The sequence below is a fragment of the Diadema setosum genome, chromosome 5 (genome assembly GCF_964275005.1).
Source record: "Diadema setosum chromosome 5, eeDiaSeto1, whole genome shotgun sequence".
Taxonomy (NCBI): Eukaryota; Metazoa; Echinodermata; class Echinoidea; order Diadematoida; family Diadematidae; genus Diadema; species Diadema setosum.
In genome coordinates this window covers 8,296,351-8,309,205 of record NC_092689.1, presented here as the reverse complement: position 1 = coordinate 8,309,205, position 12,855 = coordinate 8,296,351, and the positions used below count along the sequence as shown (strand labels likewise).

At 40.6% G+C, this 12,855-nt stretch overlaps 1 protein-coding gene across 1 annotated transcript in view; it reads left to right on the top strand.

Moving 5' to 3' along the window:
* LOC140229195 (ras-related and estrogen-regulated growth inhibitor-like) overlaps positions 1–7,745 on the top strand; it is a 47,194-nt gene extending 39,449 nt beyond the window's left edge. The window contains exons 3-4 of the mRNA XM_072309464.1: positions 5,723–5,796; positions 7,305–7,745. Coding sequence (XP_072165565.1) covers positions 5,723–5,796; positions 7,305–7,745 — 515 coding nt within the window. The remainder of the gene's footprint in view (positions 1–5,722; positions 5,797–7,304) is intronic.
* Positions 7,746–12,855: the final 5,110 nt, after the last annotated feature.

The window sequence follows — 12,855 nt, the reverse complement described above, 5'->3', positions numbered from 1 at the left end:
AAGAAATGATTATATGAATGATGAATAGATTTGTTCATTATCGTGTTTTCCCCTAAAATCACCCTTTTTGATACTCTTGACTTCCCTTCATGTTGAAAAATAAAGATACCATTTGAATATAATGGAGGAAGCAAAATGAATATGATCGTCTCGAGATAAGCATTTAATTTTCGCCTGACACCCATTGATGTCTGAAATTACGCAAAATAATATACGTGATCTGACATCACCTTAAAAGGTCCCTGCAATCCAAGTGTATGTTGACCTCTATTGGTGCCTTTTCGTCTGTACATGACCAAATCACTGAATACCTCATGAAAAAATGCATCATATATTTTATTTTTCATATTATTTTTGTGCATCCTGTTAAGTGCAGGGAGTAATAGCAAGGGACATTTTATGCATGATAATTCACAAATAAAGCACTTCGCATCGTCTATTCAAGGGTTTTAACACTTCACGCTCAAGGTTTTCGTCTTTTACCGGTTATGACTTACATATCAATCCGATATCATGAATGCAGGCAGATCTGACGTTTTTCATTTCGGAATAGCTCAGGGGTATTGACATGGTCCCTTAATTCAGGATCTTCCCGGCAGTACCCTTGAGTACTACATCTCAGGAGAGCAATATACATAATGTGGCATGATGGGTGAAGAGTATGAGGGGAAGGGGCTGTTAAAGGCATAATTTACCATTTGCAGATGAAACAAAAACCCAGCATTAGTGCTTTAAAATAGTTCTAAAATGTGAGTTAGGAATCGAAACAACCACTGTAAAAATTTGAATCCGTATAATCGATGTTAAGTATTGTTAAATACACAAAATGTGAATAATAGTTATAATAAGAATGCTTCCAGACTAAACCATCTACAGTTATGGTTTATTGAGAAAAATGCTGATATCTCCTTATATTTTAGGCTTTACTCTGAAAATTTTATATGGTAAGATGTTTTGTGATACAACAGACCTACACATATGCATCAAATGTGATATCTTGAACATTTTTGAAATCACTGCTCCCAAAGGTAAACTGAACCTTTAATAGGTGCCTGGCCTTATATCAAGTAACACAAAAATTATTGCCTATATACCGTCCCCTATAATCTCAGCTATATCACCATGATCACTGCTGCCTGGCGTCCTGGTAGCTGCAGCATTTTTTTTTTTTTTTTTTTTTTTTTGGGGGGGGGGGGGCTGCGATGGTGGATAATGTTCTATACCATTGAAAGTAATGTCTTTGCATCACTCTCAAAGTAGGTACGTGATATGCCTAGAATGCGAGCACGTAATTGTCGTAACGACATGCTATGCGCGCTGTGATACGATTGTCAAAGATCTATGGGAGTTTGTAACTTGATATTTACTGTAACATCCACTGCATGCGTAACCTGGGCAGATATAATTTAATGTGTCATTCCGAAAATGGCGCCATGAACCGGGGTCTTATTAGTACCGTTGCCTGAGGGCAGTGTGATTCTTCTTCGACAAATTAGGGCGTGATGCTCCGTGAAATTTGTAATGCATAATTACGTCCCTCAGAGTAGTTAATGGTGAGTCTTACCTCAGTATGTGATCTAAAACACGAGCGTGGAAGCAAAGGCTGAGGAAGTGGCGAATCATCTCTCTCCCCACGGAAAGGGGAAGAGAAAGAAGATTTTAAAAAAGGAAAGCGAAAACAAAGAAATATATAGTAGACGACAACATAGGAGCAATAATGACACAGAAACACAACGAGAAAGCAATGCACAATTTATACAATTAACATGTATGCGATTTCAATACTTCACTATGTTGATACGGGGTCGAAGTTTGATATTTTTATTAGATTCATTCTTTTTTTGTATGTAACTACTTCATTCTAATGATTCAGGGCCTGATCAAATAAAATAGTGCAAATATCATAATGTATACAGGAAGGTGGTTTCAAATGACTTTCGTGTGTGTTGGAGGTTTTGTATTTGTTTTTGCAAGCAGAGCCTTTAAATATTCTTATATTTCTATCTGAATCCCCTTGCAGTCTTTTCTGGTGTCCCATAAGTTCTTGATGAGGAAATCACTAAAAATGAAAAATAACTTTTTACAGTGATTTTCAGTTTCCCCGGGTTTACGAACATAACAACACTAATATGTATACAAATATCAAAGGTGTATCGGGGTAGAATAAGAGGGCACACATCTGTAAAAAGGAGGTTACACCAAAGGTAACTACGAAGCCTCTGTCATCTTACAGTTTTGGTTTAAAAAATACAGAACCAAAATGTTCATGCTGTGCTTGTGGTTGCCATCTGTCGGAAGATTCCTTCCCGCTCAAACGCTGTGCTGGCTGTGTAAATAAGTCGTCTGGGAGAGAGCAGGGGGTGAGCAAATAGACCGGTATCGGGGCCACTTATGAGCGGAAATATCAAGCCAAAATAAAGATAGGATAAAACAAAATTATATCAAAAATGTATAAACAAATATACGGTTTCGTGATTAGGGAAGAGATTCTGGCTGCGGTTACATTTGTGAAGTCTTGTTTACTTTGTAATTATTTTCGTTGGGGACTGTCATATATGATTATGATACTTATGACAGATCAAAATTCGATTATATATTATCCATCTTTCATAATGGAGAAATTGAGATATTCATATCCTACGACAAAAGTATGAAAACGTTTCTTTCGTTTTTTGAAGGTTTCGTGGGTGGGAAGCTCAGTTCTAAACTATCCAGTGTTTATCGTATATTCTGATGAGATATGGGGAAACCTGAAATCCCCTCAGTACGAGCTTACTCTTGGTGGTACATTAATGTTGGTGGGATAAGCGATTTGCGGTTGCATGCTCTCTGCATGCACCCAAATGTCACATGATCACATGTGATCACCCGTCAAGTTCAATTCAGATCCAGTTCAAATTTTTAGTACGTGCATTGCAGCCTAGTCTCAAGTTAGTCGATCGCAATAGGCTGTAAAGAGCTTGCGTACCATATGAGCGGAACTCACATACGACATCGTCGTTCCAGTGCAGATGCGTGTATACCGTGTTTCATTTCAGCACGGATTTATGTACCACACGTTTAAGTACGGATCCCACGCATTTCTTTATAAGTCACCAAATTCTAATACGCTGATGGATAGTGAGCAATATACAGGGCCTTTAAGTTCCTTTTAACATTGATGACACGACTCAAACATCTGACTTTCACAACGCTTCGCTTTATACAAGAAGAATGAATTCTCAGAGAGAGAGAGAGAAAAAAAAGAAAAGCTGTCAGGCTATTAAAGTGTACGGTTTTTTTCAAAGCTAAGGCGTGAAGAATGACGATGTCTGCGGGCCATCCTGTGGAGACAGAAACGTGTTCGAAGAGGCGTTACTTGGACGCGGACATCAGTACTTGATCTTGCACAAACAAACCCTCGATAGCGATTGTGCCAGCAAATCAAAATATACCTCTCCTTATATAGGCACCCCCTCCCCTCGGTGATGCTAGCTTAGCATTTACAAAGGCGGCACCTTTATACCGTCGATGTTTTACAGTGCTTCTTCCTCGATTTTCCGAGCCGTCGCCTCACAAAATATCAACCTGCTGTCCAAGTTAGATGTGAACTTATTTCAACTCCCCCTCGATCTCCTCGTTCCTTAAGTCCTTCCCACCGAGTACGCCTACACCATGAGACCATGCAGACCAGACTCAGAAAGTTTAAACTGAATAATTATTCGTTGTATTCTGCTTGTCACAACACATCTATGAACCTCACCCCTCCCCCCCCCCCCTCTCTCTCTCTCTCTCTTCCTCTCCTTTCACGCTTAAACAAAAAGGTTACCCAGAATGAAATGATTATTTATCTGGTTCGCTACAGAAACAATTTTTGTCACTAAACAAATAATATTGACGATAAACAATTCCACTGCACGTGTCGTGACATGCGTGCTATTTAAGATACATAAACACCTGTCCTTACCTGATTCTTAGGCACATTTCCGTTCCTAGGATACAGTTTATAGAATGTATATAAAGTATACTTGTATTTATCACCTTTCCTCTCCGCACTGTGGTGCAGACGGATAATATTTGGTCATCAGAGGAGCGGGAAAGCTGGGTGAGATAGACTGAGCTCGAGAAAGACAGAAGTGATAAGGGGGCCGACAAACCCTCTCTCCCCACGCTTAGCTCTTTTTTTTTTTCTCTGGGATATTAAAACACCTGTCAGATTTATCCTTGGCATGAACAGGCTTCGACCAGGCTGCGTTTATTTCGGGAACATTCCCCGGGTGCACCACGAGCCAGGAGCCAAAGTCGCTCGGGCTTCTTTAGAAGATTTTAAGCCTTTATTCTGCGCGCCGGCCTCGGGCTCTACAGCGCCCTCCAGGGACGTATTATGCCTATCGATTTGAATGTATTTCCTTCATTCTTCCGCTCACTCGCTATATCTCTCTTTCTCTTTGTCCGTCTATATTTATGCATATCTGTTATCTATCTTCTCTCTCACACACACACACACATTCTCTCTCTCTCTCTGCTCTTTCTCTTACTCTCTTTGTTGGCTAAGGGGAGTGACATCAGTCGGGTATACCTTAATAAGATTATGATTAAGAACGACTAACTTTATGTACGGTTGGATCCATATTTTCTTGCCTGGCATCCGCCGCGCGGAATTTCCGGTTCACTCGAGGCAACGGGACGGCGCTCGTCCGACTAATCTTGCCGAACCCTACACTGCAATTAGATCACGTGACTTTAGCTGGAAGGAATATTCATATAACCAAAATGTTAGTGGCATTATAGGGCTTTCGAGCGAGACCGTATAAGGAAAGGAGAGGTAAAATCAGGATACAGTGTACAATCCTGGATGAATGTATAATGTGCTATATTAAAAGAAGGAGCTTAGATGTCTCGTAAGAGAAATCGATTACCGCAGTCACACACATAGCAAACTGTACAAGCTAGAATCATGGTACTTGAAAGCGTGGTGTGCGAGATTGTTTGCTTAGCCGACAAAGAGCGATTACTACTGAAGAAAACGTTCCAGAACATAAAATTTCTATACATCGTCTCGATGTACCACCTCGGGAAGGCAGAAGAAAAAGGGCGGGGTGATGGGATTGAGGTTTTGAGAAAAAAAAAGTAAGATTTGTCATAAATGTCTCGTAGTAGATTGTCCTGGAAGAAATGTCAAGTCATTCAGGCATGTTGGTTGTTTGAGAGCTGTGCCTGTGGGAACTAACCAACAGACAGGATTGACTAGTTGAGGAGTTAATTGGACGCCACTGAGGGTTTAGTGCTGGGATGAGGAGTGGCGGGAGGGGGATGCTGTGGAGACATTTTGTCACACATAGACACACACACAGACACACACACAGACAGACACACACGCACACACACACACACACACACACACACACACGCACACGCACACACACAAAGTGCACACACAAGCATCTGCCAAATCTTAATATATCCGTCCCTCACGATTCATTTCCCTGGTTTTCACGCCGTACGACCGTCAGCCTTCAAAATATTCATTTCGCTCCTATCTTAACGCCTCTCTCTATTAAATCATTTTTTCTCTCTTCCATCTGCAGCTTCTCCTTCTTGATAGATAAAAATTCTTCCTTGCATGTTGAGGATATTTTGCAACTTTGTTCTATGCTGTGAATACCCGTGAGTAGGTGTTGCATTACAACAATCCTGTGATTTTTTCATTCCAATCTTTACTTCTCATTTCTATTTTGTGCAGATCTCCTGTACAAGCAAACTGTACTTCAAAGTGACATGCAAATGAATATGGAAGTCTTGGATACTTGTACAAGGGTAAGCATTTTCTACTATTTTGTAAGTAATGACACAGGCTTTTCCAATCTTGTCGGTGCTATACCTTCGCCACTCTTCTGTATTTTTCATTCGCCCCAAAACCTCCCTATCTCGAGCATAAGTGATAGTAAGAGAGATGTTTCTCATAAAGCTTTAAAACGCCAGAAGGGCGTAAAACGTTTAATTGAAATTCCAGGTGCGTTGCTTAGGTCTCTTGAATGTATCAAATACTGTCGTCCCATATAGTGTATAGCCAAAGGGGCTTGTTAAACAGCGTTGATCTTTTCTGATTTCCCGTTGACTTTTTGCATATGAGCGCATTCGTTAGGCACATCTGCAGGCTAATTTGTCTCGATTATGCTCGATTTTTCCCGCAAAAAGGTTATAATATTGTCCAATTATTCATCTTGAGGGGAGAAAAAAAAAGCAGTGTCAAGAAAGCTCCAACAACCATGTGCGTCAGATTCCCGCTGTTAATTAGCGATTATTTATCTCCGCGGCTTGCAGGTATTTTGATGTTATGGCCATAACAACTAACCATCTAACATCCCAAACATTAAGTTAGCTGAATTTACAATTTTGGACACTCATAAAACGCCATCGCGTTCATTATGGATTTCCCTACAGAGGAGAGAGGTTGTTTTCGTGGTCAATCGGCGCCCAGTTCTCCCACAGATTAGGGGGTATTTCCTGTCATCATTATTTTTTTCCACTAGATGCACCTGTGAGTGATTTCAAACTAAAGCTGGGGCTTAGCCGAAGGAAAGCTGACCGATACGTCAAGCTGCAGGTCTCCTAAGCTTAACTGACTCCAGATGCTAGCTCTTATTGATCACCCTAAAAATAAGAATACATTAAAAATCCCCATGGTAACGAGTGTCACATTCTAAGGACGATAATAGGATGCAAATTTAAAGTCTGTCATCTTCAAGTTAGCAATATGAAGACCGCTCTATCGGTAGGGAGTTTTTAAGGGAAGTTCAGCTTCCAAATAACAGGTAACTTTTCCAAACAAGCATACACACACACACACACACGCACACACGCAAGTACTGTTTGAAAAACGTGGAGATTGAGATGTGTGTTTGTAAATACACACACACACATCAGGATTGATAATTTCCTATTCATAATTGATTGCATTAATTCTAGTTACATCAGCACGACATGCTAACACGTTTGTCATGCGCAATCCGGTTGATACGTGTGATTCACAGCTGTTTATGGCTGAATATGAGAATTCAGAGTGCATGTTAAGTACAATGTAGGCCTATATCGTTTGCATCATTAATATTATCATAAAGCCTACTTGATGTATGGTATGCGAAGAAACAGCCATGAACAAAGGCCTATTCTTGTGTGTATGCGCACGACATCCGATGAACGAACTACTTGTAGGTTGTGAATGCATTCCCCGTAAGTTCGAATTCTTACACAATATGCTAGTCTGGTTCAACCACAATGAGGCACATGGAAGTAAACATTTTATGTATTTTGTCCTCCTTTAGGTCGACCTCCTAAAGCACCGAGATGATCACGTGAGATGGGGCAACGCCTTTGTCATCACCTACAGCGTCTGCAATCGAGACACATTCCGCCCCGTGGAGGCCCAGATCCGCTGGTTACAGCGCTGCAAGGCCCCTTGCTCAGTCCCCATCGCCATCGTGGGCAACATGGTTGACCTGGAGCACAGGCGCGAGGTCAACCCCGAGGAGGGGCGTGACCTCGCCGAGGAGTACGGGTGCCACTTCTTCGAGGTGTCGGCCGCCGAGGGCAGCGCGGAGGTGCGCGAGGCATTCCTGACTGTGCTCCGCGAGCTCCATGAGGCCAAGAAGACGAAGACTCAGATAAAGCGCAGGCGCAGTAGCGTGACGCGGAACGTCGCCAACAAAGTGATGCAAGCTGTCTTTGGCTCGCCCAGGCGGTCGCGGAAGATTTCGCTCCCTTGATCGCGGCTTAATCCGGAAGTATGCTTCTTCCAAACTATGTTGTTCATACGTTTTTCGAGCTTGGTTCGCGACGGAGAAGGCACCACCTATGCTGTGACGAGATGGTCCGAGCTGCGTCTGGATGCTTGACCCGAGGTGACCTGGCTTGGATGGAAAATTTCCGTCACGCATCCAGGGTGTGACGAGCACGTCGTGACCGTGTGATCACAATAGCACTGTGTCATTCATGTCATTTGCATTCACCTTGCTGAAATTTATTCTTGTGAATATCAGTTTCGCTCGTTTTTGTCCTTCACAACCAATAGATTGTCACATGAATCTATGTTAGATCACGTTCCAACAAATTAACAAAACAACAACCGTGTGAAGGTCTGGTCTGAGTGCACAATCATTGTGATATGTTATGTTCGGGGCTGAACTGGGTTTATTTATTTCGCTCCATCATTTCGACATGAGGTCTTTCTTGCGTAGTATAATTGCTGAATTTGTAAGAAGACATGAACAAGGTTTGGAGTACTCTCTGAGAGTCTCTTACCGATGCCACCCATGTGTTAAAAGGACGAAATTTGCATCACAAGCACATGATTCAAGTGGCCAATCACTTCTTCGGCTACTGAATCGATGGAGTACAAATAATGAGCGTGTTTGACAGGGTAATCCATCTAATTACCTAACTAATGACTGCATGTCTGTTGTTTGTACTGTCAGGTTACAGTACTATTAATTTTGTTGACCTTTTAAAGTCGTTTTTCCCTCCTCGCACATTAATCCATGCCAACGCACTATATCAAGAAAAAGGAGAGAAAGATACACGAAAGTGTGTCTCAAATGTTTGTATGTTATTATTCCGGTAAGCACTTAAAAAGCGGAATGCGATAGAGTCATTTTGTCGACAGCGAAAGAAGGCAAGAGCTATTGAATGGAAGTTCCGATTGCGCCCAGAGTAAAATGGTACGTCCGTTGTTATGTTTTGGAGAATTAAAGGTCATCATTTCGAAGTGTAATGAATTTTATGCGACCCATCAAGTGTCGATTTCCTTTCGGGCGCATTGCGTCTAATTGAAGAGGAGTATTTTCCACAATGGCCTCTAGACTCGGGTGATCACACCATGCTTCATTAACAGAGACCAGAATGTATCGTACACAAGTCTTGTAGAATCAGGTCGCAAAGACTGGATGTCAAACAATATCAAAATATATTTAAAAAATGCCACGACAAAAGGTAAATACAAATAAAAGAGAGGGTAGATACGGCATTTTCCTTTATAGGCCCTGTCGGTTTTTAATAAGTGTTAACTGGCAACATGCATTTTGCTGTGGTCTGCCTGTCATGTCTTCAGAGTTTGTTCCATTCATTGTGAATAGTAAGTTGCAAATATATCAAACATCAGCTTCTGAACAGATACATAGGAAATGCCATAGGAAAGGCCCTAACGCCTGGTTTGTCGAGTTTGAGATGATTTATATACCATTAACTGTGGACCCATAAACAAATGTATCACATCTGGATAGCATGCAACATGACGTAAAAAGGTGCACATGATTCATGTCATCAATAAATAAGGTAGCTTTTAGCGGGTTTGCTGAGACCATTGTCCATCACAAGTCTCATAAAGACTGATATCATACAGGTTATTATCATCCATCCCAAAGTTCGAGGGCACTGCCTACTATTCAACTTCTGGTATCTACCCAAATGATTCTTGTTCGTTGATATGTATTGAAACTTTTATTATTTTTTTAATCTCATTGCGCAACGTGTTGACGTCAGATATCATTGTTGTCTGCATTTTTCACAAGGTGACATTCAAAAATATTGATTTTGAGTAAAGATCAAGGTGTACATACCTAAATATAGTAGATCAGTTAACGTCATGCATAGCGTTCCTATTCTTCGTTTTCTTCAAAGTGGGTAAGAATACACGTAAGACTGTTCAGGTGTTGTTATTTCACTGGCGTTTTCCACGTTTTGCGTTGTGCACGAAAGTGTGTTCAGTGAACGCTACGGGACTGATTAACTAACGTTATATACACACAAGCAAATATGAATGACTTTTGTGCAAGACTTCTTGTTGAAAGAAATTCGTAACTCATATTTCATGCAAGAATGTAGGATGACTTTACATCTTACTTCCATCACGTTATGACAACAATGCACAATGCACACATAATTCCTCTCAAATCAAATTTCAATTCTGACGTCATCGACGGAGGCAGTGATCATTGTTTCATTATTTTCTAAAGCCTCAGACAGTAACGTTCGCCGATTTCATTAGGATACCTTGCTGGCAGCCGGAGCACACGGGGCGCGAAGTGAAATAAAGATGCTTGTTCAAATTCAATGTCATCAGGACCTAATTTCCCGTTCAGGGCAAAGTAACACGCATTTTACAGCTTAAGGCAAAGTAAGAGTCGCTGGTTTGTCGCCCCCACCCCCCCCCCAAAAAAAAAAAAAGAGAAAAGAGGTGAGTTCTATTTCTTTCTCTATCTCGTGGGAGGAGGAGTCGCACAAAAAGAACTCAATTACGAACCTGTATATCAAGACGATAGTTCATCCTCGTACTCTGGCTGCTTTGAGGCGCTAGTTCAGATAACTTGATATTTTGAGTGGGCTTTTTCCAATTTGAGCTGAAATCTTGGATGTAATCCCGCTGGAAATTGCCCTCCCCTAGCTCTCACGAACGACCAATCTTGTTCTCTTTGTTTATTTGTTTGTTTGTTTGTTTGTTTGTTTGTTTGTTTGTTTGCTTGCTTGTTTGTCTGTTTGTTTGTTTATTTTGATTTATTGTATGATTTCAGAAAGTCTCTCCGAGGTTGAGTCTCCTCTTGAGAACTCCATGTCTTGTTTGTGAAAGATTGTCTTCATTTCTTAGCCTACATCCATGATATTCCTGTTAGGCGTAACTAGATGCAACGGGGAAAAAATGTGCGTGGCCATATCAATCAAAGTTGGGAGTCATTGCACGGTGAAGTGCGATTCCGCCTACGCCGTAGGTTTCCCATTCCTGTTGAGCGATGGCATAGTGCCCACTAATCTTTACTTTTACAAGACAGTTGGGAATGAGATTTAGAATAGTTGCGACTGTTTTATTGGTTTTACCGAACAACACGACATACATTTTTAAAACAAAGCACAAGATTACAAATCCACGCAATGAAAAGAAGGGAGCGTATTCTTGGCTTGTCAGAGCAATAGGCGTTGTTTATGCCCCGACCATCCAAAAAACAAAAGGCAAGAATGTTTTGAACAGATCTGATCCAAACAAATGTGAAGGCCGTGTGCTACTTTAAAATTTGTACAGTTTGTACAATAGCTCGACATGTGAGCCAAGTAGTCGACAAAAGAAGTATGATCAAGTATCGGAGTATGGTCCGAGATAAATCTTGCGACGTTACATTTACCCTTGTACTATTATAATATTGATCAATACGTGGTGGCGCAATTTGCATACGCGCCGTGTCAAGTAAAAAAAAAACGACTACACAGCTAGACTGTACATGACGATAAAACAAAAATACAAGGCAAAGTGTTTTGTGGTCGATAGCAGCAGGTTTTGTTTGTACAACGTGTATTGGGTTTTTATCGGGTTTTTTTTTTTCTCTCTCTCTGAACGGTATCTTCAGTGCATCTGAGCTGTTACGTATACGGCTGTTTTGGTTTTACGTTTTGTTTTGACGCACGGCTGTGCTGGATATTTCACATCGGCGACACGTGGACTTCATGTCACGTTGGGTGGTATTCTAAAAGAAAGGTGGAATGAACAGTATAAGATGCGAATAATTATAAATTTTTCTCATCTTTCATATGTCCAGCTAACAAAAAAGGGATAGGCATAAAGGAATAAACTAGATTTAGCTTTGATAGCGATAGGCATCGATGATACCTTAAACCGATATCAATACAGATTTAGAATATTTCTCCTCAAGGAAAATTCATATTCAAATTACCGGGAAATATTGTTTGTTTTTGTTTTTGCATCTGCTTCCATGTTCTTCTCTGCTGAAACACAGACAAACAAACAAACAAACAAATAAACAAAGAATATTATTCTTCAGCTGTTCTCACCGTCAATCATGTGAAATTGCATCCCAATTCTGTATCTTTCATAACTTTCATAAGAAATGAGACATAATGTCGGCAATGTTTGTAGGCGATGATCGAATGTACGCGTCCTCGACAAAAGCAAAAAGCTGATACTGAAACTACGATGTACAGAATTTGAACTCGTATGTTTTCTACATGCTGAAGTGAATCCCTCATTTAAGATTACAATGATCGTGAGAGTCTTTTATATTATTAACTCCCAAAGGCCAAATGTAGGTTATGATTTGAATTTCTGTGTAACTCAGCGTTGATTGTTTGTGGAGAAGATCATAGAAATTTTGAATTTCGTACTCGTCATTTCTTGCTTTTATATTACTGTTTCCAACGAAATGTTGCATCCGGCGTGAGAGACTTTCACGTGTCTGCCGGCAAATAGGGAAAAGCAAAATACAAAATCCGTTCGATAACTTCGCTTTAGCTCACGAAGGACACATTTTATGAGTTACCACAGCTTAAGTACCAGGTTGACATGGTTTGTAGTATGTCAGCTGTGTTCAATATACTCAAAATGTTCACGGACCGTAAACTTCTGGGTTACGATGCGCAGTCGTTGCGATTACATCTGCCCAATCAGTGGATCACTTTTCTTGCGTTGCAATCTACGGCAGCTGTAATCAGTTTTCATGATACAATGTTTACGTTTGTAACCTGCACATGTCGTAAAGTCCGTGGGGGATGGGGGGGGGGGCGATGGAATTTTTCATTACAAGGAGGTTGAAAAGTATTCGCTGATGAGGTGTGTATTATGTGTTTACAGTAGTGCAATATGTACTATATATTATTATATTTGACACGTCAATGATGATGTACATCTTTGTAATGTATTGTATCATACGGAGACTTGCATTTAAAAGTGCTCGTGTAAATGAACTCGCAGATGTGCTTTATATGAATATCAGAACATTTTATACATCAAATAAAAACAAAAGATGATTATTTTTCATCTCACGATAACTAAATCTGTCTGTTTGTATTGTGTTCCAAAATTTGTCTGTGATTTTTATC